General features: G+C 38.5%; 1 protein-coding gene across 2 annotated transcripts in view; it reads right to left on the bottom strand.

The window, feature by feature from the left end:
- atp9b (ATPase phospholipid transporting 9B) overlaps nucleotides 1-27,708 on the bottom strand; it is a 384,890-nt gene that overhangs the window by 192,798 nt on the left and 164,384 nt on the right. For both annotated transcript variants that reach the window (XM_048529464.2, XM_048529465.2), the window contains exon 8: nucleotides 16,308-16,402. In XM_048529464.2, coding sequence (XP_048385421.1) covers nucleotides 16,308-16,402 — 95 coding nt within the window. The remainder of the gene's footprint in view (nucleotides 1-16,307; nucleotides 16,403-27,708) is intronic.

Below are 27,708 nucleotides of genomic sequence, written 5' to 3'. Positions count from 1 at the left end.
AACTTCATGTCTATTTTTATTTTCCGTGGTTAACTTACTTGACTTTTTTTGTAAGATGCATTAAACCACACTTGGCATATTTGTACACACAATCCCAATGGAAGGTGGTGGAGTGGGCTCAATTACATTAATAGAGGAACACCTTATGTTAGAGAATGCCAAGAATTCTTAGTATCAAGTATGATAATCTTACAAGTCAGGTCTCAACTGTTCGTTACCATGTAAGTTATAACAGTAGCTATAGGCTGCTCTTCCTGCAAAAAAAAATGATTAGAATTATAATTAGTTCAATCAAATGAAACTTCTAAATCACCTAAACCAATAAATAAAATTGCATGTGTCCATTGTATCTGTATTAGCATTCCTGAGATCATTCTACTTTCTCTTGCTAAGGAGCTTATATTTTTGTTTTGACAAATCATATTTTAAATGTTGCGAAAAATGGTTCATTTGAAACCTGAAGAGACACCTGTACATGGTTTCATATAAAGTAAAGGTCACTGGAAGGTCACTTTAGCTCTCTTCCCCCAAAAAACCTGCTGGAAGAGACAATTAAGCAAAGTAAACAGCCTTGTAGACTATGGATGTTTGCACTTACTTACAGAGAAGTCACATGCCTGACTACCAGGAGTTTTGGGTTGTTTTGATATTATTTAATTAAGTCAGTTGAAATATAGCTGAAGACAGAAGCCACCCACCTTATCCTTTCCAATCTATTTGAGAAAGCCCTTTCAGAGCCTAGCGGGGAAGCTAGAAAATGTTACAGCAAACCTCCTAAGCTTCTGGAAGACTGCTTAGCATCACCTGAATGAACTGCTTCTGAAAAGATTCCAGTGACAACTGAATGCGTCTGCTGATACCCATCTATATATGTACCAGGATGCCGGATCAAAGCTAGCTGGAACATTTCATGCATCCTTAAGAATTTACAATTATTTGGCTTTTTTTTAATAATTGGATCTCTCATAATAAAATTCCTTTGTTTTTCTTTAACTGGTGTGTGGGTGCATGTGTAATTTAGAAAGGCTAATATTTACCAGTTTGAAATATTTGTCATCTTTGTTGATTTACAATCAACAATTTTGTTGCTTCAAGAAACCTAGTTCACTGAGTTTTTTTTGTCTGCTGAAATCAACAGGATAAAGTACATGTTTGGCCTGATCAGTAACTGGATAAAATGTTTAAATTCATGTCAGACCTGTGCAATAGTGGAACTACAGAAAGACAGTACACTCTTCCAATCTTGGTTTATAACACAGTGTAAGGATTTCCGTTCAGGTTGTGTATTTATTCTGCTAGTTGCTATTCTACATTCAAAATGTGTGTCAAACATGACTGCCAATATAGACCTTGACAAGAATGCATATCAGAGCCCTCTTGATGACTTAGTGAGTCTAGACTTGTCTCGTACAGCACAAAGCATACAAAGCAGAATATTCCAGGTTTGGCTTTCTGTCTGAGTTCACCTCTGCCATATAATAGAGATGTGCCAACTGGCCTCCTAAGTTGGGGAAAGAAAAAGCACTACAATTCTCAGTTACGTAAGTGCTAGTTAAAATCATCACAGCTGGACAATGTAAAACAGCAAGGTGAAGAATCTCATTTTAAGCATACTTTTATAAATTGATTATCTTAAAATATGGTGGGCAAATAATAAATGGAGTTCCATATCCTTACTAAATACACAAGGACCTCACACAAGTGTCACCATCAAGAAGTGTAGCATACATCTTGCACCAGGCTTAGTTATTTGTCAAGTGAGTTGTAAGCAGCAACCACACATACTGGTAAACATTTCAACCCTCTGTATGCTGCTGTATAAAAATAAAGATTGCGTAGATTCATCTACAATTGGGATCAGCTGTGATACCTGCCACTAGCAATAAAAACTGGGTAGTACTCATTTTTTACATTGGTCTGTGAAGAGCTTTCACAAATCAAGAAATTGAAGGCTACCTGTGGCCATTGTCATAGGAGCCCAATAGGAGTCCCTGCCTTCAATAACAGGAGAAAAAGAAATGGGAGTAGAGAAAATGGTGTCTCATTACAACTCACCAAGAGTTTTAAGAATTGACAAATCTCTTGGAGCAGCACAATCGTACGTACAAAAGAAGTGCACTCCTGGACAATGTTCTGGAGGGTTTCTTGGCACTGAATCTGACTGCATTAATCTATGGATTATTAAAATGTTTCTGAAAGTGAATATATGGATTGAGCTTCCAAATACATAAAGACCTTATCACTTGCCACTGTCATTACTTTATACCAGCTGCTGCTCTTACACTCATCCACACATTTGTTATTTCAAATTCGAGCACTAAATGCTCTCCTTGCTGACTGCGATCCACTGACAGTTTCAGTTAATCACAAACTTTGAACTGTAAAAATATCCCTTTAGCAGCTCCAGTTCACCAAAGCAAAATTCATTGTCTCTCAATCACCTCATGGCCCCATATAACTTGCATCTTTATCTTCTCCAACTCTACAGATCTCACATATAAGATCATAAGACATAGAAGTGGAAGTAAGGCCATTTGGCCCATCGAGTCAACTCCGCCATTTAATCATGGCTGATGGGCATGTCAACTCCACTTCCCTGCACTCTCCCCGTAACCGTTTAGTTCATTCTTCCTAATATGAAGGGAATAAAGAGGGGTTATAATTGTTCTACTCAAATTTTTTTTAAAGTGGAATTACAAAGTAAAACTAGGCTCCTGCTTCCAGTGATAACTACAACATAGGACAGGGTACTGGTAGCTAAGTTTTGATGAGTTGAAGTCTACTGAAGTTGAAGAATTAATGGAAGGCCATGACAAGATTGGAACAAATGAATCATTGTTAAAAGTGCTCGTGAAGACAATATCAGCCTGATCTATATAGACCCCATGATCATTGAGGTGCTGACACTCACTGTTCAGACTGCAAAAGACCAAAGGGAACTTTATGTTGTAAATTTTAACATTTAGTTGAGTAAGATTGTTTCATCATTTTTCCATTTCAACAGCAGAATCAACCAAAACAACAGTATGCAATTATAAAAATGTTAATATTTCAGAACAGGAATTGTCTGTCAATATAGAAAGTATTACTGCAATTTAGATGAAGGTGTTCAAAGCCAAATGAAAATGCAAATACAATAGTTAGACATACATTTCAAAGATGATTTCAGGTGCCTGTGGAGCCAAGAGTTATCAGATCATCAGCACAATAATGCTGCAAATTGTTGTTTATAGTACAGGGGATTTACTGATTTATGTTTTGTACAACAAGATAGGGAAGGTGACACAGAATAATCCTTGGATACAAAAGAAGTGATTTTTACAGTGCGAAATTAAGATGAAGAAAAATTAGCCAAGTATTACAGTTAATTTATAACTGCCAAAAACATTTTACTTCAACTCATTCTTATACTGTAACATGAATCTGAAATGAAGTTTCCGTAAATCATGTCTAAGTACCATTTCTCGTAACTGATTAAAGGATCATGATTACACTTTATTCAGTTGTCAATCATAATGAGGTTTATGACAGATAAAATTATTCCGTTCAATAGCAATAATGTGAACACCATTGTTTCTTACCATATGGGCTATTTACATTATAAATCATATCATCCTTAATTATTGGAAATTACAGTGATATCAGGTAACTAAATGAATTCATCTTGTCTCAAAAGTGAAAATGAAAATGTTCCAGATTTGGCAAGTGCCCAGAAAATGCACTGCTCTAGAAAGGACTGAGAAGCCACATGAAACTTAACCTAGATGTTACAGGTCCCAGACAGCAGTGAACTTAAATGACTTGCTGAAATTTTAATTCTCTGACCATATTAAGTGGTTTGGGAAGACAACAAAATCTTAACTATACTGACATCTTTTCTTGAAGAAGTAAAAGTTTACAAGTGTATTCAAAGTGTCACAATGGATAAGGCTGCAACACTCAGCAGATGACTATGTAAATGTGTAAAATGTAAATACATATAACCTTTCCTTCAAGTAGTACAAATTTAAGCTTTAGCAACTTCAAAAAATTTGTTACTGGTGCATTTGGACTCTGTCAAAAAAAATTACTCTTCCATGCTCTTAATTAGATACTAACTGCAATGCATTGATTAAAAAAAGAGCAAAATACGTTTTGTATGCAACTTTCTCACCTTGTAAACAATGTGCTACTTTGGTTATTATTAGTGTGGAGTGGCAAGTATGAGTGTAGCAGTGGCAGGGAGGAGGGGCTCCTTTCTTCATGTACCGTTTTCAGCCTCTTGTAAGAAGCTAAATAAAAACCAAAAGAACCACAGCTGCTGTAAATCAGGAACAAAAACAAAGTTGCTGGAAAAGCTCAGCAGGTCTGGCAGCATCTGTGGAGGAGAAAACAGTTAACATTTTGGGTCTAGTGACCCTTCCTCGGAACCCTTCTGCAGCATGTGTGAAGTGATGGATGAACCAGGTGTCCCAGACAAATACATTTACAGGAAGTATTACCAGCTGCACAAATTTCAACTCTAGGCTTTGGAACCTGAGCAGTGATTGGCAGAAGGTGGTTATGTAGTTCTTACATTTTGGAGTCGGTGATGCCACAGGCTAAAAGTGCACAGGCAATGAAAAAATGGGATTTGGCAAAGAGTCAGTCAGGCAGTGCAGGAGTCTATCGTCTATTGTGCTTGCTAATCAGTATTCCATTTTGGATAACAATGGTTCCCCAAAAGAATGCAAGCAGTCAAGTCAGTGGCACCATGAGTCATACAACTGTACAGTGAAAAATGAAAAATATTGGAAGAGAATATATACGGAATTCCATAATCAGGGGTCCCCACAGCCATTTCTGCAATCATCAATTTCACTCCAGGATGGTACACTGTACCTCCTGGCTCTAGAGTTAAAGATGTACCAGAGGTGTTGGAGTATACAATTCTGGGGGAGTGCAAGTAGCCAGAGATCATGGTCCATGTTAGTATCCACGAGTACCAAGGAAGGGATATGATATCCTGAAAGCATATTCAAGGAACCCTGCAGGAGATTAAAAGGCAGGACTTGTAAAGCATTAGTCTCAGGATTATTTCCAATCCCACTTGCTACTAAGTACAGCATTATGAGAAATGAGCAACTGAATATGTAGCTGAAAAGATGGCGTAGGAGGGTTCGCATTAGATTTTTGAACCTTGGATTAGTTCTGGGGAAGATGCGATCCCTACAAGTCAGATGGTCTGCACTTGAATGGGACCGAGATTGTTGCAGGGAGACTTGATAATGAGTACTGCAGGGTTTAAATTAGGTTGGCAGAGGGGAACAAAAAAGCTTAAGGCCAAATTCAGAGCAGGAGACAGGCACATAATAAATGATTCTTAAAGACAGACCGGATGCAAATACTTGAAGCAAAGCCAGTGGCAAATCAATGGTAGGCACTCAAAAGCAAAATTCTACAGGGATAGAGTAGACACACTGGAACAAAGGAAAAGGTGTTTTGTCCAAATTTAGTGCCTCTTTATCTAAGGGTACAAAGAGAGAGACAAAGCAGAAAAACAGAGGTTATAACAACCTCAAATAAAATGTAATAATTTAACAAAAAATGGAAAAAAATGGCCAGTAAAATTAAGGAAAATGCAAAGATTTTGTACATTAAACATAAGGAGGATGACTAAGGAAAAGACTGGATCTATCAAGGATGTACACGGTGACTTATGTGGATGCTGAAGATGTGGCCAAGGTTCACACTTGTATCTTTTGTCTATCTTCACAAAGGAAGGGGTAGATGTAGATGTTCTAGTTAAAAGAGTGTGAAATATTACATAAAAATCAACACACTAAAAGGAGGGAAGCACTGGAGCAAGCGACCTCTTCGAAATGTGGATAGATCATCAGGCCTGGGTGGGTGTATCCCAGGCTGTTAATAGAAAACCAGAGGGGAGACAACAGATGTTCTGATGATCATATTCTAATACTCCCTAGGTACCAGAGGATTGGGAGATCTGCAACATTGTCCCATTATTAAATAAGGGATAGACCAAATAATTATACGCTGATCTGTTTGACCCTAGTACAAAATTATTACTGAAAAAGAGGATCAACTCCTTCTTGGAAAGGTAAGGATTAAAATCAGCAATAGTCAGCATGCTTTTAAGAGAAAGATATGTCTTGCTATTGTATTTGCTAATGTTAACATCTTGGAGGAAGAAACTAGGAGGGTTGATGAAGGTACTGCAATGGATGTTGTGTGCATGATTTTTGCAAGGCAATTGACAAGTTAGTTTTAGTTATTCATTCATGGAATGTGGGTATCGCTGGTAAAGCCAGCATTTATTGAACACCTTTAATTCCCCTAAAAATTGAGTGGCTTGCTTAGCTTTTTCAGAGGGCAGTTAAGAGTAAACCACTTTGCTGAGAGTTTGGACTCTCACCTACGTCAGATCAGGTAAAGATGCAGATTTACTTGTCTACAGGATATTAACAAATTAGATGGGTTTTAATGACAATCAAGACAAATAAATGGTCACTTAATTTCAAATGTTTTAAATGAATTCAAATTTCACCATCTCCCATGGTGAGAGTCACCTTACTTCTGGGTTACTGGTCCACTGACATTACCGCTACAATGCCATCTGTCATATGGCAAATTGATCAGATGGGGTACAAGGAAACATGACCAGTTGGATCTAAAATTGGTCCAGTGATAGGAAACAAAGGGTAATGGTTGGGGGCTATTTAAGTTTCCAGTGGTATCCCGCAGGGCCTAGTTTTGTACCCGTTGCTGTTTGTGGTATGTATTAATGATTTTAACATTAACATTAAAGTGACAGGCACGTTTGGTAAATTTGCAGGCATTGGTCACATAGTTGACAAGGTGAAGAGGATGGCTGTTGTCTGCAGGATTATAAAGGTTTGGTCAAGTGGAAATGTAACAAATAGAATTCATGCCACAGAAGCATGAGTTTACACATTTGAGAAGGGTAAACAAAGCAAAGAAATACACAATAAAACAAGAAAGTGTTGAGTGTGGCGTGGAATTGGGAAACCTTAAAGTGCAGGTCCACAGCATGCTCCAGCTGGCAAGACAGGCAAAATAAGGCAGTCAAGGAGACATAAGGAATCCTGTCTGCCATTAGGCAAGGTATTGAACACAAAGGCAGGAAAATAACATTAGAATTCTGTGAGAAACTGATTAGACCACAACTGGAGTTGTATACACTGTTTTAGCCACCACTTTACAGGAAGGACATAATAGCTCTAGGGACAGTACAGGATTTTGAAAATTTCAGCTAGAAGACAAATTTAATCAGCTAGGGTTGTTTCTCCTTTGAACAGGGAAGCTTGAGTGGTGATATGGTTGCGGTGCACTAAATGCTGAGTGGTTTGGATACAGTGGACAAGGTAACCTGTTCATCAATGACTGGCAGGGTGCAGGCTTAAGGTGACTTGCAGAAAGATTAGAGGGGACAGGAGGAAAAGTCTCTCCCCCATCCTCCACCCCCACCACAACTCAGAGGGTGGTAGGTGCCTGGAATTCAGCGCCAATATCCTGAACTCTTTTAAAAGGAATCTAGGCCTGCACTTAAACTGCTGTAACCTTACACATGATGGACCAGGTACTATAAAAGTTAGATTAAAAAGGGCAGCTAGTTTTTTCAGCAGATGTCCTAATTGGCTTCTTTCTGTGCTGTAATTTTTCTATGCTTCTATGGTGTTATATAGATTTGCAGCACTTGGAGCACATAACTTACCTATAGTAGACACATTCATGTGCTTTTGACATTAGCCCAGTAGGTGGCATTACGTATACATAAATCATTACAACAGTATTACAGGTGGTGTTCTGGAAACAGGTTTTCATTTATTTCAATATTCAATATCTAAATTTTTTTGAAACTACTTTTTTTTGTTCAGACATTCAAATAATGAGAAAAGCAGAACTGGATTTAAAACACTCCAGAAATACAGCAGAACTGTTCAGCCTAGAGGTACAAACAGTATAATTTGTTAGAAATTGAAAGATTTTCATTGTAAATACACCCAAGGTACAAACAAGTAATTCTCGTCACCAGTCTACAGCTGTAGCACAGGTTTAACTGGGACTGACAGTTGCATTAACTCATTAATAGGATTTATTTTAGAAAATGCTAGCTCCTTAAAATATCAAAATCCATTGAACAACTTTTCATATTCTCAAAGTGCTTTGCTGCGCCTTTTGAAATGAAACATCAAGAACCTTATTAACCACAAAATACAAACAGTTAAACAAATATTTCCGAACAAAAATACTAATCTAACAGTATCCTGTATCAAAGTGGGATATCATAACTCACTCATCAAATATTTGTAGTATTCAAATGCATTCTTTCAGTCCAAATAAAGCAGCTTTCAGACAGAAGCTACCAAAAAAATGTGTCAATTCAGAGCAACGACACTGAGAAGCATTTACATTTATGTCCAAATTGAATTATTTTTGTCACAATACTTTGTGCCACATTTTAAAAATTGCTATGCTAACAAATAAGTACTGAAAACGTAATCCAAGCTTACAAAAGGAAGGGTTAGGTTTGAAGCAATTGCTACAAAACATTAAACTGTCTCAGGGTTCAAGACAACATCTAAATTCACCAAATGCAATGCGAGTCCAGCTAAAACTATAACACTCAATGTAATGAAGGGACACTTGTTACATTAGGTAAATTTTACTTGTTTTAAACCAACAACTGCACTTAGTAAATTGTAATCAGCAATTATAACATAAGTAAATGCAACTTTCGTCTTAACTGGCTCCAATTTAATTGTCATACCAGAAGGCAAACTTTTTAATACTTATGCTCCATTTAAAAATTTAGTATTCAATGAAACTGCATTTTCAGATACACACAATGGTTGCATAACTTGGATTATAATTAGCATTGCTGGTGCACTCCCAAAAAGCTCATACTTACAAAATGTTTAGCGTATAAGTTGGAGCTTTAACTAAAACTCTCTCTTAGCTGATTTCACAGAAGACTTGCGGAAGAATTGCAAAGTTTGTGCAAAAGCTTAATTAATTGCCGTTACATTTTATTCTTTCTTCCTATGCCTTGCAGGAGGTATTTTAAACAAAACATGAATTAAGTTTTTCACAATTTTACATTTATTAAATTCAAGATTCGGAAATGATAAATAATTTCTTCTTGCGATGTAAAGTCTTATAAATCAGTTAAGAATGCATACTTAGTAACTGAAATAAACTATTTTTTAATGTACATCCATAACAAGTTAAGCAGCTTGCTTAAACTGCATCAAGAATAATACAAATTAGTTGTCTATTATACTTGAGCTGACCACAAATGTTTTATTTTCCCTTCTATTCTTGTCCATTTACAACACTATCTTAACTCCACGTAAAAAGTCTCAAAGACCACTAACTTAATTCTGATCAAAAAGTGTTTTGTTTTCTAAAATACACGATGAAACGTGAGCAAAATTTATCAGCAGCTACACATATTAGCTGGATTCAGAGGGCAGACAGGTAAGTCATGGATGGACATGTTTATGCTTTACTTGCACTGAGATTCAAAAGGGAATTCACATCTTTCTACTTAAACAATATTTTACATTGATATATAAAACTTCATAATGTAAAAACGTAGAATATTGTTTAAGTAGTATTCCTAAATCAGCTAAATATGAAACACTAATCATGCAAATTAACATCACCATTCACAATGGGTTAGCTTTAAATACAGATACATTTTGCTTTTTAAAATGTAAATGGAAATAGAGCTGGCATGAAAAAAGGTGAGATGCCTTCTTGAACCATTACGGTTCAAATACAGATGGTTGACCCACAATGCCCTTAGGAAGTGAATTCCAGGATTTTGACCCAATAACAATGTATCCATAGCCTCTAACCAGTTGAATTTCTGGTCATACAGTTATACTATACACACTGACATTTTAATCCTTAAGCACACAACAGGATTCCATTTTCTAGCTGCTATTACTGGCAGGCTGACATGGAAACTCACTATGGATCTTCTGAAAGATAAAATTTATGTTTTGGTTTTAAATACATCAATATTACAATTCTAATATCATTGAAAAATTCCAGCAATTCAGAACCCAAACAAAGCAAAGCATCTTTCCTTCATGGTCTAACAAATTAGCAGGCAAATGACTATATCCCACAAATCTGGGGAAGCATCTCATATGAAGCAACTAAATAACAAGATAATGGATACCTGTATGAGCAGCACAAAATACAATCAGAAGGTTTTTTTGGTAATACATGCAAAAAGCTTTGCAATACATGGAATGAGGATTTTCCAGGTAGTGCGTTAAAACTTACTTTTATCAAGAACATGTTGCACAATAATTCAGTATGACAGATCAAAAGCTCAACATAAAATTGATATCTAAATTCTGTGGGGTTCAACATCATGCACATTATAGACTTCAAGAAAAATAATTATCCTATCCTCATAACAGCCAAACAAATTGCATGCTTTATTAAACTGGTCCATCAGTAAAGGACTTTCGTCGTAATAATTTAGTGTGAAAAACTCAGTGGTCCCCATTAATACAAACATTAAGTAGACATACAAATGTGTGCACTGTTATGAATGCTGTTAGGGTGACAGGAAGTGATGAAAGGTAAAACACTGGATAGTTCTGGTTTCCATTAAATGCCAATGATGCCAGACATATTTATTGGGCACTACGACTTTCAAACTGTAGCAAGCAGACATGTAAGAACATATACGTAAATAAGTAGAAAGTGACGTGCTCGATACAAAAGCTTTGCAAAGATGTGGTGTCATCTACATGAAATGACACATAAATCATGCTTTTAGCAGAAATTTATTCAGTAGAAACAGTGAGAAGCAGAAACTGTTCAAATCCATACCTATGGCTAACTCAAGGTCAAAAAGTCATATGACACTAGCTTATAGTACAACAGATTTATTTGAAAACGCAAGCTTTCATAGTTCAGGCCCAAAGAACGAACAGAGCTCTGAAAGCTTGTGCTTTCTAATGATCCTATTGGACTATAACCTGGTGTTGAGGTTTTTGACATTGTGCACCCCAGTCCAACACCGGAATCTCCTAGTAGTAAAATAATAGTATCAGTGATTATATTAGACTGTGTGTTAAACGTTAGGGCTCTCACAACAGGTCAACTCAACGATCTTGAGCTGAGATCTACAATGATTTTGTAGATATTTCAAGATGTGAATAATCTTAACTCCTGATATGAATTGTGCCAGGCAGGAAGTAGTGGCAGAAACTGTATACCTATCAGCATGAAGAGGGGGCAATCATGATTAAGCAAGGTGCCTCCTAGCATATTCTGCCAACCGTCGACTCTTGCATTGGTATGAAAGACTAGCCAAGTAAAAAGACATGCAGTTTGCCCAAAGGATGGTGCGGGTGGGGGCGGGGGCGGGGAAAAGGAAAGCAACAGATCCAAACAGAGGACACTCGAGGATTTCTTTTTGCAATGGAGCTACAAGATGTCAAATGCAAGACTAAATATCTCAACTGAAGTGGCACTAACATATGGGCTTTAGAAACAAATAGCAGCTGGAGTACTGAATTTGGAATTTCAAATGTAAATTTGAAGTTTTGCATCACTTAATATAATTCACTGAGTTATAAATGCCCTTTCCCGAAAATTGACTATGAAGTGGTGATTCCAAGAGCAATGGTATTAAGGTACAATTTCTGAAATAAACAGGCTTTCATGGACTAGATTTTGCACTCGGCAGCAAAGAAAGAGTGCTGGTCACACATTAGCTTGACTGCTGTCCATAAAATTTTCATTGGCTTTAGACTAGATTTGCAGTCATCTGCGATCTGATTCAACACAGCACCCTTGACAGGTTTTGTCTCTGGTATATAACTGGCTGAGCAATGAAGTTCTTTAATCAGACTGAAAATTCCTCAAGAGGTCAAGTAATCTCTAAACTAGGAAGTTTAAATTACATTTCACTTGTTTACAGAAAGTAAGATAAGGAAATGGGTAAGGAAAATGATATTATTTGTATGTTTTTGTCACATTTTCTCTACACTGAACACGTTTGACTCTTGGTAATGTTGAATGGATTGCCAAGATAAGTTCTACACTTTAACAGCAGAAATGTGGGGAAATAAGGATGAAAGTGACAATACTTAAAAGTCTTTACAAATAAAGACAAATGTACAATAATGAGTGATGTCGCAGGTTCAAAGTGTGAAGTGGCCTACTTCTGTTGTTAATTCATATACATGTTCATAGATCAACGATCAGTTCTAAATGTTTCAACAATGATTTTGATCATAAAAACACTCTTCAGCAAGGCTTTGAGACAAATGTTTTTAAAACTTTCTTGCATGGATGATGAAAGTCTCACTATCTTAATTTCCTTTTTATTCACTCATGGAATGAGTGCCTCACTGGTTGGGCTAACATTTACCATCATCTCTATTTGCCTTCGAGAAGCTGCTGAACTGCCTTCTTAAGCCATTGCAGTCCATTTGCTGAAGATAGAGCCAAAATGCCATTGGGGAGGAAATTCCAGGATTTTGACCTGTTAACACTAAAGGAACAGCAATGTACTCCCATGTCAGGATGGTGAGTAGCTTGGAGAGGAACTTGCAAGTGGTGGTGTACCATGTATCTGATGTCCTTGTCTTTCTCAGTCATATTGGTTGTGAATTTGGAAGGTGCTGTCAAAGATGTCTTGGTGAATTTTTGCAGTTCTCACTGCTGCAACTGAGCCATACAGTCTGACAGCACAGTAACAGATCCTTTGGTCCAATCTGACCATGCCAACCATAATCCCAAACTAAACTCGTCCCACCTGCCTACACTTGGCCCTTATCCCTCCAAACATTTCTTATTCATGTATCCATCCAAATGTCTTAAACTTTGTAACAGTACCCACATCTACCACTTCCTCTGGAAGTTCATCCTAGAAGTCCACATACAAACCACTCAAAAAAAAATTGCCCTTCATGTCTTCTTTAAATCTTTTTCCTCTCACCTTAAAAATATGCCCCCTAATCTGTAATTCCCCGATCCCAGGTGAAATACACCTGTTCACCTTATCTATACCCCTCATGATTTTATAAACCTCAATGACCCTTCATCAGAAAAGGGGGATGGGGAGAGGATTCTCAAATAAATAGGGAGAGAAGGGGAGGCGGATCAAAGATGGATAGAGAAGATAGGTGGAGAGGATTATAAGAGAATTGCAGTGGGAGAGAGATCCCCTGAGGTTTGTCCAGAGGAAGGAGGGTAAATTCTTCAGGTTAGGCATCCCTGGAACAGGCCTCACAGTGAGGTTAAAATTGTATCAGAGATAATGGGAACTGCAGCTGCTGGAGCAGGAAGGCTGACATTTCTGATGAAGGGTCTGGGCCCGAAAGGTCAGCTTTTGTGCTCCTGAGATGCTGCTTGGCCTGCTGTGTTCATCCAGCTCCACACTTTGCTATCTCGGATTCTCCAGCATCTGCAGTTCCCATTATCTCTGATACAAATCCAACCCAGCCAATTACTGCCCCATCAGTTTACTCTCAATCATCAGTAAAGAGCTATAAAGTGTCAACGTTACCAAGCAGCACCCACTCAAGTATAACCTGTTCAGTGACACCCAGTTTAGGTTCCACCAGGGCCACTCCTCAGCTCCTGCCTCAGTACAGATTACAAACTTGGTTCAGACACGGCGGGGTGGGGGGGGAAGCTGAATTCCAGAAGTGAGGTGAGAATGACTTGGGGAGGGGCGGGGGCGGGGGGGGGGGGGGGGGGGGGGGGGGGTTGTGCGGTGCTGTCACTGCTGGTTTAAGTTATACCTGGCACGCAAGATGACTGTGGTTGTTGGAGGTCAGTCATCTCAGCACCACAGCATCTCTGCAGGAATTCCTCAGAGTGGTGCCCTAGGCCCAACCATCTTTATTCCTTCACCAATTTTCTTCCTTCCATCAAAAGGTCAGAAGTGGGATGTTCACCAATGATTGCACAATGATCAGTATCATTCACGACTTCTCAGATACTGAAACAAACCAAATTTGAACACAACAAGATCTGGACATCATCCAGGCTTGGACTGACAAGTGGCAAATAACATTCGCACCATACAAATGCTAGGCAATGACCATACCCAATAAAAAGGTCCAAAAACACTGCAGAAATCCAAACCCATGACCACTCCTACCGAGTAAGACAATGGTAGCAAATACACTGGAAAATCACTACCACCACCACCTGCATGTTTCCCTCCAACCATTCACCATCCTGACTTGGAAATATATCACCACTCCTTCACAGTCACCAGGCCAAAATTCTGGAATTCCCTCACTAAGGGCATTGTGGATCACCCTCTCGCATATGGATTGCAACAATTCAAGATAACTCACCACCAAGGGACAGGCAAAAAAAAAATGCTGGCCAGCCAGCGATATCCACATTCCATGTGAGAATTAAAAGAGAGAACCCAGTGCCAACAAAGACGATGTCTGTCCCATAGCATCTACTTGAAATGTAAATTATCAGAGTGCTCACGTACATTTTAGCTTTTCCTCTGCATTAAATAGCCCCCTCTTCAAATCACAGATATAACCCTCTGACTGTACTGCACAGATTAAACTAAATTCTCCAGTTAACTGCAAGTGGACAAAGTTCACCTTTTTAAGTTGTGTGCATTTTAAGAGTTAGCATGTAGTTTTAGCACTACAACATTTCTAACCAAGCTAATCTGCAAACTATATTTTCAATGGAAAAGCACCAATCACATTACAGCAAAACCTCATTCAAGCTTCATTTGATCTGACTGACCCTATTATGACAAAAAGAAAAAAAAAGCCTATGTTAGAAGATACACAGAACAGTTCATTTTGAAATCTGATAAAGAAGTGCGTGTCTACAACTGAGTCCTTTCAAAAAGGGAATTAAGTTAATTTTTAAAATGATAAATCACATGGAAAAATGCACATTAACAGTATGCAATAAGATGACAAATTCTCAATGTGCAATTGAGATGGGTCAGTACATCATAACAAGCAAATTCAATTAGGCATCGTTGATTTTACACTGCTACAAATGCTCCATATTTTTGATTTATTTTTTGGTTATCCTTTTCAATATATCTTCACAACTAAGGCATTTTGTACTTTTTATTGCAGAAATACTAATGAAATATTAGAGAATAGATAACTAGGCACATTTTGGCTTCAACAGTTTATACAACTTCAAGTTGCTTACAAGTAGAAGCTTACCACATAATTTAGATGCCTCAAGCATGGAATGCTGGATATAACCTGATGGTTATTTACGATTTTATTTTCTATTTCATTTTCATCTAATATGGTCAGAAGTTTAAGAAAATTGGTAGTTTTACAATCATAAGTTGTTTACATTGTGTAAACCAGAATTAATTGTTTGAAATATACGCAATTACTTGACTTGTTGGTTACCAAATACAGCAAGAATTTACCCTTTCAGATTTGTTTGCATCATGATGCAGTTTTGGATAACATAATGAAGGACAAATTGCTCTTTATCAGTGCAGATTGTAAAGTACATATTAACTGGAATTTCAAACAGCTGGACTACAAAATGCTTTAAATGCATGATTTTAATCAGTTAACCATATGTGTTCTGCAAAAAAGATGGGCTCTAGATTGTGAATACCATTTTAACATTCGCATTCAGACTACGCATCAGCTGGCTCACTCAGTTCAAGCAATGTATTTTTGATCACTAACTCTGTCCCGACAAGATCCACCAATGTCTGAATTCAAATAAAATATTTGACCATATCATCACGTCACATTATCCTCATGATCTTATACTGTCTTCTAAATGCCCAAGTACAGTTTGAACCTTCCTTTACCAAGAAATTATTATTCACTTTAAATCAAAAGTAGGGCACTTATTCCATCGCTACATTGTCATTGAATAAAGTTATAAAAGCTTCCATTAACTTAAACTACCTATTTGACTGGAATTTCTGAGCTAATTCAGAAGGAACAGGTGTTTGGTATTGGTAACCTTGTTGCCTCAATACAAACTAATTGCTTGTCAGAGAACTAATGTAACTAAGGGCACAACGTTATTGTCTACTGTACAGATACAGTCCGCTGTATTCGCTGGTCACAACGTGGTCTCCTCTCTACAAGGAAAGTGAAGCGCAGATGAGGTGGCTGCTTTGCAGAACACCCACGTCCTGTCCTCAGAGTGCAGTAAAGCTGATTGGAATAGAACTGCAGAAACCATTTTTAAAAAATACTAATGGTGCTCATGATTGTATGTTAAAGGTACTTTCACAGACGTACATTGCCCAAACAGGAAGCTAGCAATGCAGGTATCATACTTACACCCAAAGCTGGCAACCTCTGCGTACAGCAAACAGCTACCCTGAGCTTCCAATCTGTTTCACCATCTAGTTGATCCGTACGGATAAAACACGCACCTTGAAAGACAAATGTATTAGTTTAGACGTTTTTGATCAGCAGTTAATGACAGAAATTATTTCTATTACTTAATTTCTCAGACTTCAGTCATTAGATGAAAACAAAATTCAGCTTCATTTCATCCTTGTGATAACAAGCAACGGCTTTCTGATTTGTTACTTCCAATTCATTTTAGTTCCAACAAATATTTCAATCAAAAATGTATTTATACCACTTTCCAAAGGCAAAATGATGCTAGTTATTCATTACTGGTTTTATGTTGGCTGTATTATAGCTTTAAGTACAATCTTGCCAACCTCATTTTGCTTAAACTTTCTCCAAAATGCATTTGGCTAAACTTTCTCCAAAATGCATTTGGCTAAACTTTCTCCAAAATGCATTTGGCTAAACTTTCTCCAAAATGCATTTGGCTAAACTTTCTCCAAAATGCATTTGGCTAAACTTTCTCCAAAATGCATTTGGCTAAACTTTCTCCAAAATGCATTTGGCTAAACTCCCATGCATCGTGTATGACTGGACACATTATATCATTTTGTAAAGGTGAATCAAAGTTAGAAGTTTTTTCTTTGTCCCCTCACCCGATGTGTTTTTAAATATATGTTAACCTAACTTCATTACCACCCAAACTATTTTTCAGATCACCAGGGGCCCAGCATTCCTCTTAAGCAATTGTGGAGAAAATGTTCAACATCAGAGAAAAGACTGATGAAGCCTTGCATGCTTTTATACACAATAATAGGGAACAGAACACATTTTTGGTGGTTGGGAGGAGAATTGGGAATATATACCAGACAGATTCTATGCCATCTCTCTTCACTACTCAGAAAGGAGTACGGAACAGTTATGTCCAAATTCGCAACTAATGCATAATTGGGCAGTACAGCTTGCAACAGGCATTGAAAAAATAATCAACTTGAGGCAGGTGATGTTGTTTTTAACACTTTTACATTGAATAAATCAAAGTGTGAAGGACAGATCAGGTATAGAATGCACAGTTTATCAAAGATATATTCTATTGTGGATGTATTTTACATGACCAAAAATATTAATTCTTCAAAAGCACAAATAAATAGTGGATTAGTGAATACAGCAATCAAATAGATATGTCTTCAAACCACATCTATTCTTAACAGGTAAGAGGAATCTAGTCAGCAATACCCAAGGAACAGTACTCATTTGTATCAACTACCATCAAAATTATTTAAAGTAAGTATAGTCACAGGAAGAGAGATTTCAGGGGAAAATGACAGCAAGACACCAATGAGCAAAGAGAAACAAAGCACTTCATTGATGGCGGGGTGGGGGATGAAATAATCAAAAGCACAAATTTAAAAAATAAAATTACAACCCTTAATTTATTTTAAAACGAAGAATGGAAAGTTGCAAGTCCAGGCTGAACAGTCAGACACAACACTACAATATGGGCAGTCATGCTGCGGAACCAAACAGCCATCTTGTGTACGATGCAAGAGAACGCCATTTCTTGAAACTGCAGTTTTGCCATTGGCTGTCTGATAATAATCAGACGTCTCTAGTTTGGTCAAAACATAGCAGAAAGACAAATAAATTAGATTGAAGCAATCCAAAGACATGTGCATGATTCAGCGTGAGAAATTCAGCAATGTCACATCCTTCATCACAAAGGCTTATTTTGAGAAGGTTAAAGAAGGTTTTAAGAAATATATAACCAGGTTCTATAAAACATGGAATGGACTGATTGGAAAATAACAGAAACAAATGCCTGGTACCCTTTCAACAATGACAAAATGAGGTAACCAGAGAAACTAGGAATACCAATTGGTTCCAATAATGAAAATATATCAAAATTCTTCCTCCCAAGGGTAAGCCTACATTTGAACAAGCTATCAAACAATAATAGTCACAGCCAATTTGCTCGAATTCTTAAAAGACCTCTCTTTAGATTACTTCCATCTCAAAGATTTCACTTACAAAACTACCACCTCGGGAGATTATGTCAGTGATAATGGGAACTGCAGATGCTGGAGAATCCAAAATAACAAAGTGTGAAACTGGATGAACACAGTGATGACGGGTCTAGGCCCGAAACGTCAGCTTTTGTGCTCCTGAGATGCTGCTTGGCCTGCTGTGTTCATCCAGCTTCACACTTTGTTACCTCAGGAGATTATGCCAGGTTACCTATCATTACTCAGGTGATTAATGGCAGAATACAGATTAACACAAGAGCAAGTATGTGATATTCACATCAGATTACTGAGGTGACAGGAAGAATTTATTCAGAGTGTGGTTAATCCGTGGAACTCATTGCCACAGAGAGCTGTGGAGGCCAGTGTATTTGAGAGACAGACAGAAACAGAGAGCTCCTTGATTGGTAAGGGGATCAAAGGTTATGGTGGGAAGGTAGGAGAATGGGCTGAGAAACATGTCAGCCATGATCAAATGGCGCAGCAGACTTGATCGGCCAAATGACATAATTCTGCTTCTGAGCCTTAGGATCTGAATTAAGGAGTATTTGCCAGTCAATGTCATTGACAGTGTACACTGCCAATAAAATGAAGACACCAATGGTTCTGACAGCAAATGGCAGATGAGATAGGAGAACACATCCACCAGCGGCTTTACACAAAATAATCACTGTGATATTTACTATATAATGGAAGTTCCCCATTATTTTATTGTATAGAAAATAACTTTCATTCGTATGGTCAAAAGCCAACAACAATCCAGCATGGAGCCGTAAACCAAACCGGGTCGACAATGAACGGTTCTACAATGTATGTTTTTTTAATTTTAGGAAAAAATACCAAAGTGCCTAGAGAGAACTCAAGGGAAGAACAATGCAAGGAGATAGTTTGCCTGCCTACAATGTCTTCTACTTTTTCTGGCCTATCTTCATGTCACTCTCGAGTGATATACTCAGCAAAAGCTATGCTTTGACAGACATTGGCCCTAGATTAGTTCTGAAGGGTCACTCGAACCAAAACATTACCTCTGCTTTCTCTCCACAGATGCTACCAAACCTGAGTGTTCTCAGCAATTTCTGTTTATGTTTCTAATTCTCAGCATCTGCAGTTTTTTGGAGTTTTTTTCCCCCGCTACATTATTCACTTCTCGCATTGCCATGGCTATGGTCCAACATCTTCCTTTTCATTATGTCTGACATGTTTAAAATACATACTATGGAACTTTCCCAGCTCTTAAGAGACATTGATAATGGCAAAAAATTGGGAGATCATTGTGTGAATAAAAATCTGTTTCTTGACATCCAGAAAATAAAGTCCAATTTTGTTTTATAAGGATCAAAGGTTAGATAAGAATCTGGCCAGTAAGCATCAAGCACTTTATTTCCATGTATTTGCACCTCATTACTAGCAGTTTGCAATTCTCGCACATGTTGGTCATAAACACGTCGGTCAATTCTATTCCAGAAAGTCAGATAGGTGCTTGGTGGATTCAGTTCTCCACTTGATTCTCCAGGCCTCCATCTTCAGTTCTATTCAAGGCATGACCCACTGGCGCCACCACTTCCATCCTTCATCCACCAAATTCAGCAGCAGCAAAACATCAGGCTCACCACATCACCATGGCCAATGTTGAACTAACTCATAATATTTCAGTGTTTGTGTCATACACAACAATGCTCCTCCCAGTTCGCTCTATGCACAGCGTTACACGTTCATCACATGCATCTTTACAGGATACATCTAGAGGCTCTTAATTTGCTTTCTTAGTGCCCACTTCAGACACAGCATCTCTGCCTTAGCTTCCCTTTTAGCACAATACCACTTCACTAAGAATGTGCAGGATCCCAGCATCTCTGGTTTGAATTGATTCTCAGCACAGACAGAAAGTAAGGTTGTTCATCATAGTTACCAGGACTGAACAGTCAAGCAGGCAGACAGGTTACTGTAACAGCATGCTACATCCATGTCATCCCTACAAACATGCCAGCTGCTTGCATGGAAAACATATTACATGGCAACCATTTGCTATAACTTGGGGGGCCATAGGGTGCTGTAGGACGGCAATTCTTTTCTCCTTCCCCAACAAGTAACTGCCAACCTGGCTTCAAAGGAAAGACAGTGGATAGTGATAGAGGGCACATAAATGTAGCAAGCCAAAGGCTGAGGGTGGAAACCTGGGTATTCTAAATCTAGATGAGAACAAGGGCAACTTGAAGCTGTGTGGGCTGACCATGACAACTACACAAACAGGTTACTTAAAGTGAAGTGGGGGATATCTTAACTAACAGATGGAGCCTGGAACTGACTCACAGAAATATGATTTGGATAGTATGCAGTGTTTGACAAAAGTTCAACTGTGTAGCTCCTCTATAGTGCCATAGTCTTTTTTGCTGGTCCACAGAAAAGAGGACAACCATCTTCTCCACCACCATATCTAGCAGCACTTCCAAGTCTCTTTACCTGAAGCAGGGTGCAAGCTTCTCTTTCTGGGACATAGAATGGACAAAAACATTGAGGCAACAGAGTATGAAGGGCAACTTCTGACTTTATGCTTCTGAAGTAGTGCCCAACTGGGATTTAAGTCTGACACCAGTGTGCACTTCTGCCTTTGCTGCTGGTTGATTGCCAAAGTGGGGGACTTGAGTAAATGAACAATTAATGAGGTGAGCAAAGGATTGCATGAGAGAAACCCTCCATGCAACTCAATCAGAAAATTCAGTCCTTTTCACTGTAACCCTATAATGGCAAGGGTATAGCTGCACAAGTTAACCCTTAATGACCTACTAACAAAATTTGTATATTTAGGAACTAAATAATTAGTACTATTGAACATAGAAAAGTCAACTATTGGGACTTTCCCCAGACATCCCACTATTCTATTCATGTCAATTTTATATTTCTAACTGACAACCAACACAGAAACATTAGGTGAGAGTTTGTCATGACAAATGTGGCATTGGTACTACTTCTGTCTCAGCCTGAAGCATGATTCCCAAATCATAGGAGCCATCACTTAATTTTCTGTTCTGCAAGTTATCAGCTTCATCATTGTTGAACCCTCACCAGGTGAGGATGACCTCTTCTGGTCTCAGGGTGAGCCAGCAGACAGCTGTACAGACTGATGCAGTTTCCGCAGGTTCTGTTACACCTGGGAGAGGTGGTGGTCACGGAAAGACTGGACGGACCATTGGTGTGGCAGAGCGCTCTTTTTGTTGCTTTCACCTGGCTTCCGCTTTTTCTCCAACAGCAAGTTTTGAAATGCTCAATGCCTTCCCAAATGCTCCTATTCCACTTTGGATGGACTTGGGCCAGTGATTCCCAGGTGTCTGTGGGAATGCCACTTTTCACCAGTGAGGCCTTCAGGGTATCACTGAAGTGCTTCCTGTGTCCATTTGGGGCTCACCTGCTATTTCAAAGCTAGTAGAGTACTCACTTGGGGAGTCTTGTGTCGGCCATGCAGAAGACATGCCCAACTTGTCATGAGTCACACAGTGAAGTAAGGTACTCTTGAGAAAATGCTTAAATGTTTAGAAATTTTCAACATTCAACATGTGCTGTAATGACCAACCTCTCAGCCTAGCCACATGCAGGCTATGTATGCATGAGACATGCAGTTCATTATTCATCTGAATGTGTTTTATTCCACCAAGGACAATAGTTTCTTTGGCACAATGATGTGCAAAGAATGTCTATACAAGATCTTTCCGACACTGTTGATGCATTTGTCACATTGGCCAGAATTACAAAAGGATAATTTTCATGAAATCATGAAGTAAAACCACAGCTCAGCATAAAAACAAGTAATACTGTAATCACACAGCAGATTCAATGGCATCTATCAAGAAGAAATTACAGCATACAACATACCCTTCAAGAGATACCGTTCTGCATCCAAAAGGTGCCAAGCTGTATTTTCTCTTTGTAGTAGCCAACCTACCATTTTCCAGGATTTTTTTCTTTTTCTCCCCCCCCACCCACCCATTTAGTCTGACTTCTTAAATCATGGGTAGTGTGCTAGGGTAATGAAAATGTTTCATGGGCATACTGAAAAAGCTGTGTGGTAAGCAAAACCAAAAAAAAATGCACTCAAACATTTTGAGGGAAGGATGACTGCTATAGATACAACTGATTTTAAATATTTCTATTCTTATTCCTCACTGATCATGACCACAAATCTCAAAACATATTTGGAGTTAAATAGAGCAAAGTAAACAGGCTAAACTAGTTGATTCTCACATTGAACAAGAAAATAGCAGGAGTCTGCAGAAAGCAAAGCCCCAACGGCTTTCAATATACATCAAAATATGACAAAAATAGTGATGTTTTAAAAACACTGCACAGATTGGAAAGTGAACTTCGTGCTCACAGAATAAAAAGGATGGTAACAACTTAAGAGTCAGAGCCATATAGCTTGGAAACAAGCTGTCCGGTCCAACCAGTCCATGCCAAACACAGTCCCAAACTGAACTAGCCTCACCTGTCTGCTCCTGGCACATATCCCTCCAAACGTTTCCTATTCCCAAGTCAATCCAAATGTCTTTTAAACGTTGCAAGTGCACCCTCATCCACCACTTCCTCTGGAGGTTCATCCCACACGTGAATCACACTGTATAAAAAAATTCCCTTTTTTTGAAAAAAATCTCTCCTCTCACATTAAAAATGTGTCCCCTAGTCTTGAAATTCCCCATCTTAGGAAGAGACAATTACCATCTACTCTCATTATTTTATAAATTTCTGTTAGGTCACCTCTCAACCTTATACGCTCTAGTGAAAAAAGTCACAGCCTATCCAGCCTTTCTTTATAGCCCCAACTGGGCAACTAGAACTCGATCCCGTATTCCAGAAGAGGCCTCATCAATGTCCTATACAACCTCAAAATAACACCCCAACTCCGAGAATCAAAGGATTAAGCAATGAAGGCAACCATGTCAATGCCCTTTTAGCCATCCTGCCCATATGTGACAAAGTTTAAAGAATTATGTACCTGCACCCCATGGTTCCTCCAGTCTACAACAGTGCTCAAGGTCCTAACATTAATTGTATAAGCCCTCTCCTTGTTTGTTATAACAAAATGAAAATACCTCGCATTTATCAGATTGAACTCCGTCTGTCATTTTTCAGCCGATTATCCCATTTGATCAAGATCCCTTTTTAATCTTAGAAAAACTTCTTCAGTGTCTAATACGCCACCAATTTTGGAGTCATCCACAAACTTACTAGCCATGTCTCCTATATTTTCATTCAAATCATTTACATAAAACAAAAAAGAAGACCAAGAACTGATGCCTGTGGAACACCGCTGCTCAGAGGCCTGCGGTCCGAAAAGCAACCCTCCAACATTACTGATAATAGGAACTGCAGATGCTGGAGAATCTGAGATAACAAGGTGTAGAGCTGGATGAACACAGCAGGCCAAGCAGCATCTTAGGAGCAGGAAAGCTGACGTTTCAGACCTAGACTCTTCAAGATGTTGCTTGGGCTGCTGTGTTCATCCAGCTCTACATCTTGTTACCTCCAAAATTACTGTCTCCTGCCGTTAAGCCAATTGGCAAGATCACCCTGAATCCTATGTGATCTAATTTTACTAATTAGTCTACCATGCGGAACCTTGTCAAAGGTTTAACTAAATCCAAATAAATCACATCTACTGCTCTGCCATCATCAACATTTTTGCTAACTTCCTCAAAAAACCCAATCAAGTTTGAGACATGATTGTCCTCACACAAAACAATGCTGACTTTCCTAAAATCAATTTTTGCTTCTCTAAATGTCAATAAATCATACATTTTATAACTACCTCCAATAATTTACCCACAACCAAACTCAGACTCACAGGTCTATAGTTCCCCAGTTTTTTTCCTTACAACCTTTCTTAAACAAAGGTACATTAGCCACCCTCCAGTCATCATGCACCACACCCATAACTATAAATGATGCAAATATTTCTGCAACGGGTTTTGTAATTTCCTCTCTTACTTCCTTCAACATTCTGGGATACATTTGATCAGATCCCAGAGATATATCCACCTTTATATTCTCTAAGGTGTCCCAAACTTCCTCTTCTGTAATGTGAATTGTCTTTAAAAGATTATCTTCCTGAATTCTGCAGACTCCATTACTTTCTCCACAGTAAAAACTGACTCAAAATATTCATTTAGCACTTCTCCCATCTCCTGGAGTTCAACACAAAAACTATTACCTTGATCTTTATGAGGCCCAACTCCCCCTCTAGTTACCTTCTTGCTTTCAAAGTATTTGTACAATATCTTTGGATTTTCTTTCACCTTATCTGCCAATGTATCTCATACCCCCTCTTTGCCTTCCTGATTTCTTGCTCGAGAATGCCCCTACATTCTTCATGCTAATTAAGAGATTCAATTGAGCCAAACTGCCTATATGTAAAGAGAGATTTTCTTTTATTCCTGACTAGAGCCTCTGTCTTTATTCAGCCATCATTCCTTAATCTTACCAGTCTTAGCCTTCACTCTAACAAGAATGTGATGCCTCTGAACTCTTGTCATCACTCTCTTGAATGTCTCCCACTTGTCAGACATCATCTTACCTGAGAACAGACTCCTCCAATCAACTTTTGTAAGTTCTTGTCTCAAACCATTCAAATTTGCCTTCCTTCAATTAAAAACTTTAACTTTTATGGAAGGCTTATCCTTTTCTATAATCATTTTGAAACTAATAGAATTGTGTTCGCTAGACTCGAAGTGCTCCCCCACTTTTACTTCAGTCACCTGCCCAGCCTTATTGCTCAAAAGGTCTACCTTTGCTCTTTTTTCAAGTAGGAGCATCCACATATTGATAAAGAACATTTTCTTGAGCACATTTGACAAATTCTTCACCATTCAAACATTTAACATCATGGTAGTCCCAGTCAGTGTCTGTAAAGTTAAAATCTCCCATTATTACAACTTTATTATGCTTACATATATCTGAGCTCTCCCTACGTAAGTGTTTCTCAATTTCTCTGTTACTATTGGGAGGGGGCTATAATACAATCCTATCAAAATGATCTTTCTCCACTTAATTGTAATTTCTACCCATGCTTTCACTGGACAATTTTTCAGAAATATCTTGCCTAGTTACAGCAGTAATGTATTCCTTAATCAAAAATGCCACCTCCCCTCCTTTCTTGCCTCTTGACATGGATATAATTTTGGCTATAGGAAACCGAATAACAAATAGATGTTTTTCAGGTTAGAAGCAGGTTTGCAGTGGAGTTCTCAGTCAGTATTTGGATTCTTGCTTTCCGTGATATAATTAATGATCTACATTTAGTGCACAGGGTACAACTTCAACATTTGCAGATGACAAATCCTAGAAGCATTCTTGACTGAGGACAGTGTGATGTTACTGTGAATTGAAAGGCAGGAAGCTAGAATTTGCTAAAAGAAGTGTGTGTTCTCTTTAAGAGATAAGGTGCTTTTCTAAGCTTAGATATTTATGCAGAAAAAAAATGTCCAAATGTAGCTGAAAATGAACAATCAGGTAGAAAATGGATACACGTTTCAATTGGCTTTATGACTGGAAACCTGAGGCACATTTGATTACAATGTGGAGCTGGAGGAGCACAGCAGGCCACGCACCAGAAGAGCGGGAAAGTTGACATTTTGGGTCAGGACCCAAATCTGAAGAAGGGTCCTGACCCAAAACGTCAACTTTCCCGCTCCTCTGATGCTGCCTGGCCTGCTGTGCTCTTCTGCCTCCACACGGTTATCTCTGGCTCCAGCATCAGCTGTTCTTTCTATCTCAGGTGTGTTTTGATGTTTCAACAACAAACTAGAATCAGCGAAATGACTTAAACCAAGCACTCAGTGATTGAAAGCCAATTGAATTTAAAGCTGATAGTTTTGACAACCTCAGACCAATACTGTTATAAGAAAATTGATGTCATCCAAGGTAGAGAAGATTTTCTGAAAATCGGTGAGAGCATGAACCGCCATCTGAGAAATATGCATCTAGTTCTCATAAGAAAATCGCTAAGCTCTAAGAAAACACCATCATATCCATAAAAGCACCACAGTACTTTTAGTTAAGAGTTTTCATGGAGAAAACCTCCTTGACAGTAGAATCAGAAGAAAGGAATTTATGACATAGCATTCTCAGAGACACATTTTGTGGATTTTGAGAGACTAAGTTTTGATTTTCTTTAATTTTCTTTTTCTTACTATTTGAGCTATAGAAGTGGGACTTGTGTTTACTAGAACAGCATACCAGTAGAATTTTGTTTAGTTAGGCATTGGGGGGGATAGTGTGTTAGTAGTCCTGTTAATTTCGTCACTGTTGGAGTTAAATAAATTGTTACTTATAGACTGAATATCAGGGATTTTCTTTCATTTAACCTCCCTTTCTTCATAATAGCTTACCAGATTAGATGAGGTGAGGCAGGCTTCTCTGTGTATTTCGGGTTTAGTTATTAGAAGGGGACCTCGACTCCTGCCGTAACAGATTGGTGGCTTGTGTTTCAATTTTAATTATCAAAGAGGTTCAACCTCCCCTTTCCAACTGTAGAAATTCAAAAGACATTGATAAGATAGGGGACAGATAGTTGGCAGATGAGGTTCAATGTGGAGAAGTGTGAGATGAAATATTTTGGCAAAAAGCACATGGAGTGATAATATAAAACAAACTGTATTGTTCCAAAGTCTGACTTCCAATAACCAGCCAATTTTGAGCCTGCTGGTTGTAACGATACCTGGCACAAAAGATGATTGTGGTTGTTGGAGGTCAATTATCTCAGCCCCTGAACATGACTACAGGCAATCCTCAGAATAGTGCCCCATGAGCAAGAATTTTCAGTTGCTTCAGTGACCGTCACTCCATCTAAAGTCAGAAGTGAGGACATTCGCTGATGATTATACAATATTCAGCATTATTCAAGACTCCCTAAACAGAGAGAAGCAGTACATGCCTAAACATTGCAAGACCTGGGTGACACCCAGGTTTTACCTGACTTGCAAGTAACAATCATGCCACACGCATACCAGGCGATTACCATTTCCAACAGAAGAGAATCTAGCCATCATCCCTTGACACTACCATCACTATTGCTAGTGGAGGGTTCAATCTGGGGATTACTATAGACCAGAAACTAAACTCGACAGGCCCTACAGAGACAGTGAGCAGAAGTCCAGATTAGAGGTAAGAATCTTGCAGGACGTTGCTGACTCCCACAGCCTATCCACCATCTATATGGTACAAGTCAAAAAAGTGTGATAGAATATTCTCCACTTGCCTGGCTGAGGGTAGCTCCAACAACATAAGAAGTTTGACACTATCCAGGATAAGGCAGCTCATTTGATTGGCACCAAATCCACCAGCATTCAGTCCCTCCACTATCAACACAGTGCACA

The sequence above is a fragment of the Stegostoma tigrinum genome, chromosome 5 (assembly GCF_030684315.1).
Source record: "Stegostoma tigrinum isolate sSteTig4 chromosome 5, sSteTig4.hap1, whole genome shotgun sequence".
Lineage (NCBI taxonomy): Eukaryota > Metazoa > Chordata > Chondrichthyes > Orectolobiformes > Stegostomatidae > Stegostoma > Stegostoma tigrinum.
This window is presented reverse-complemented; position numbering and strand designations above follow the sequence as displayed.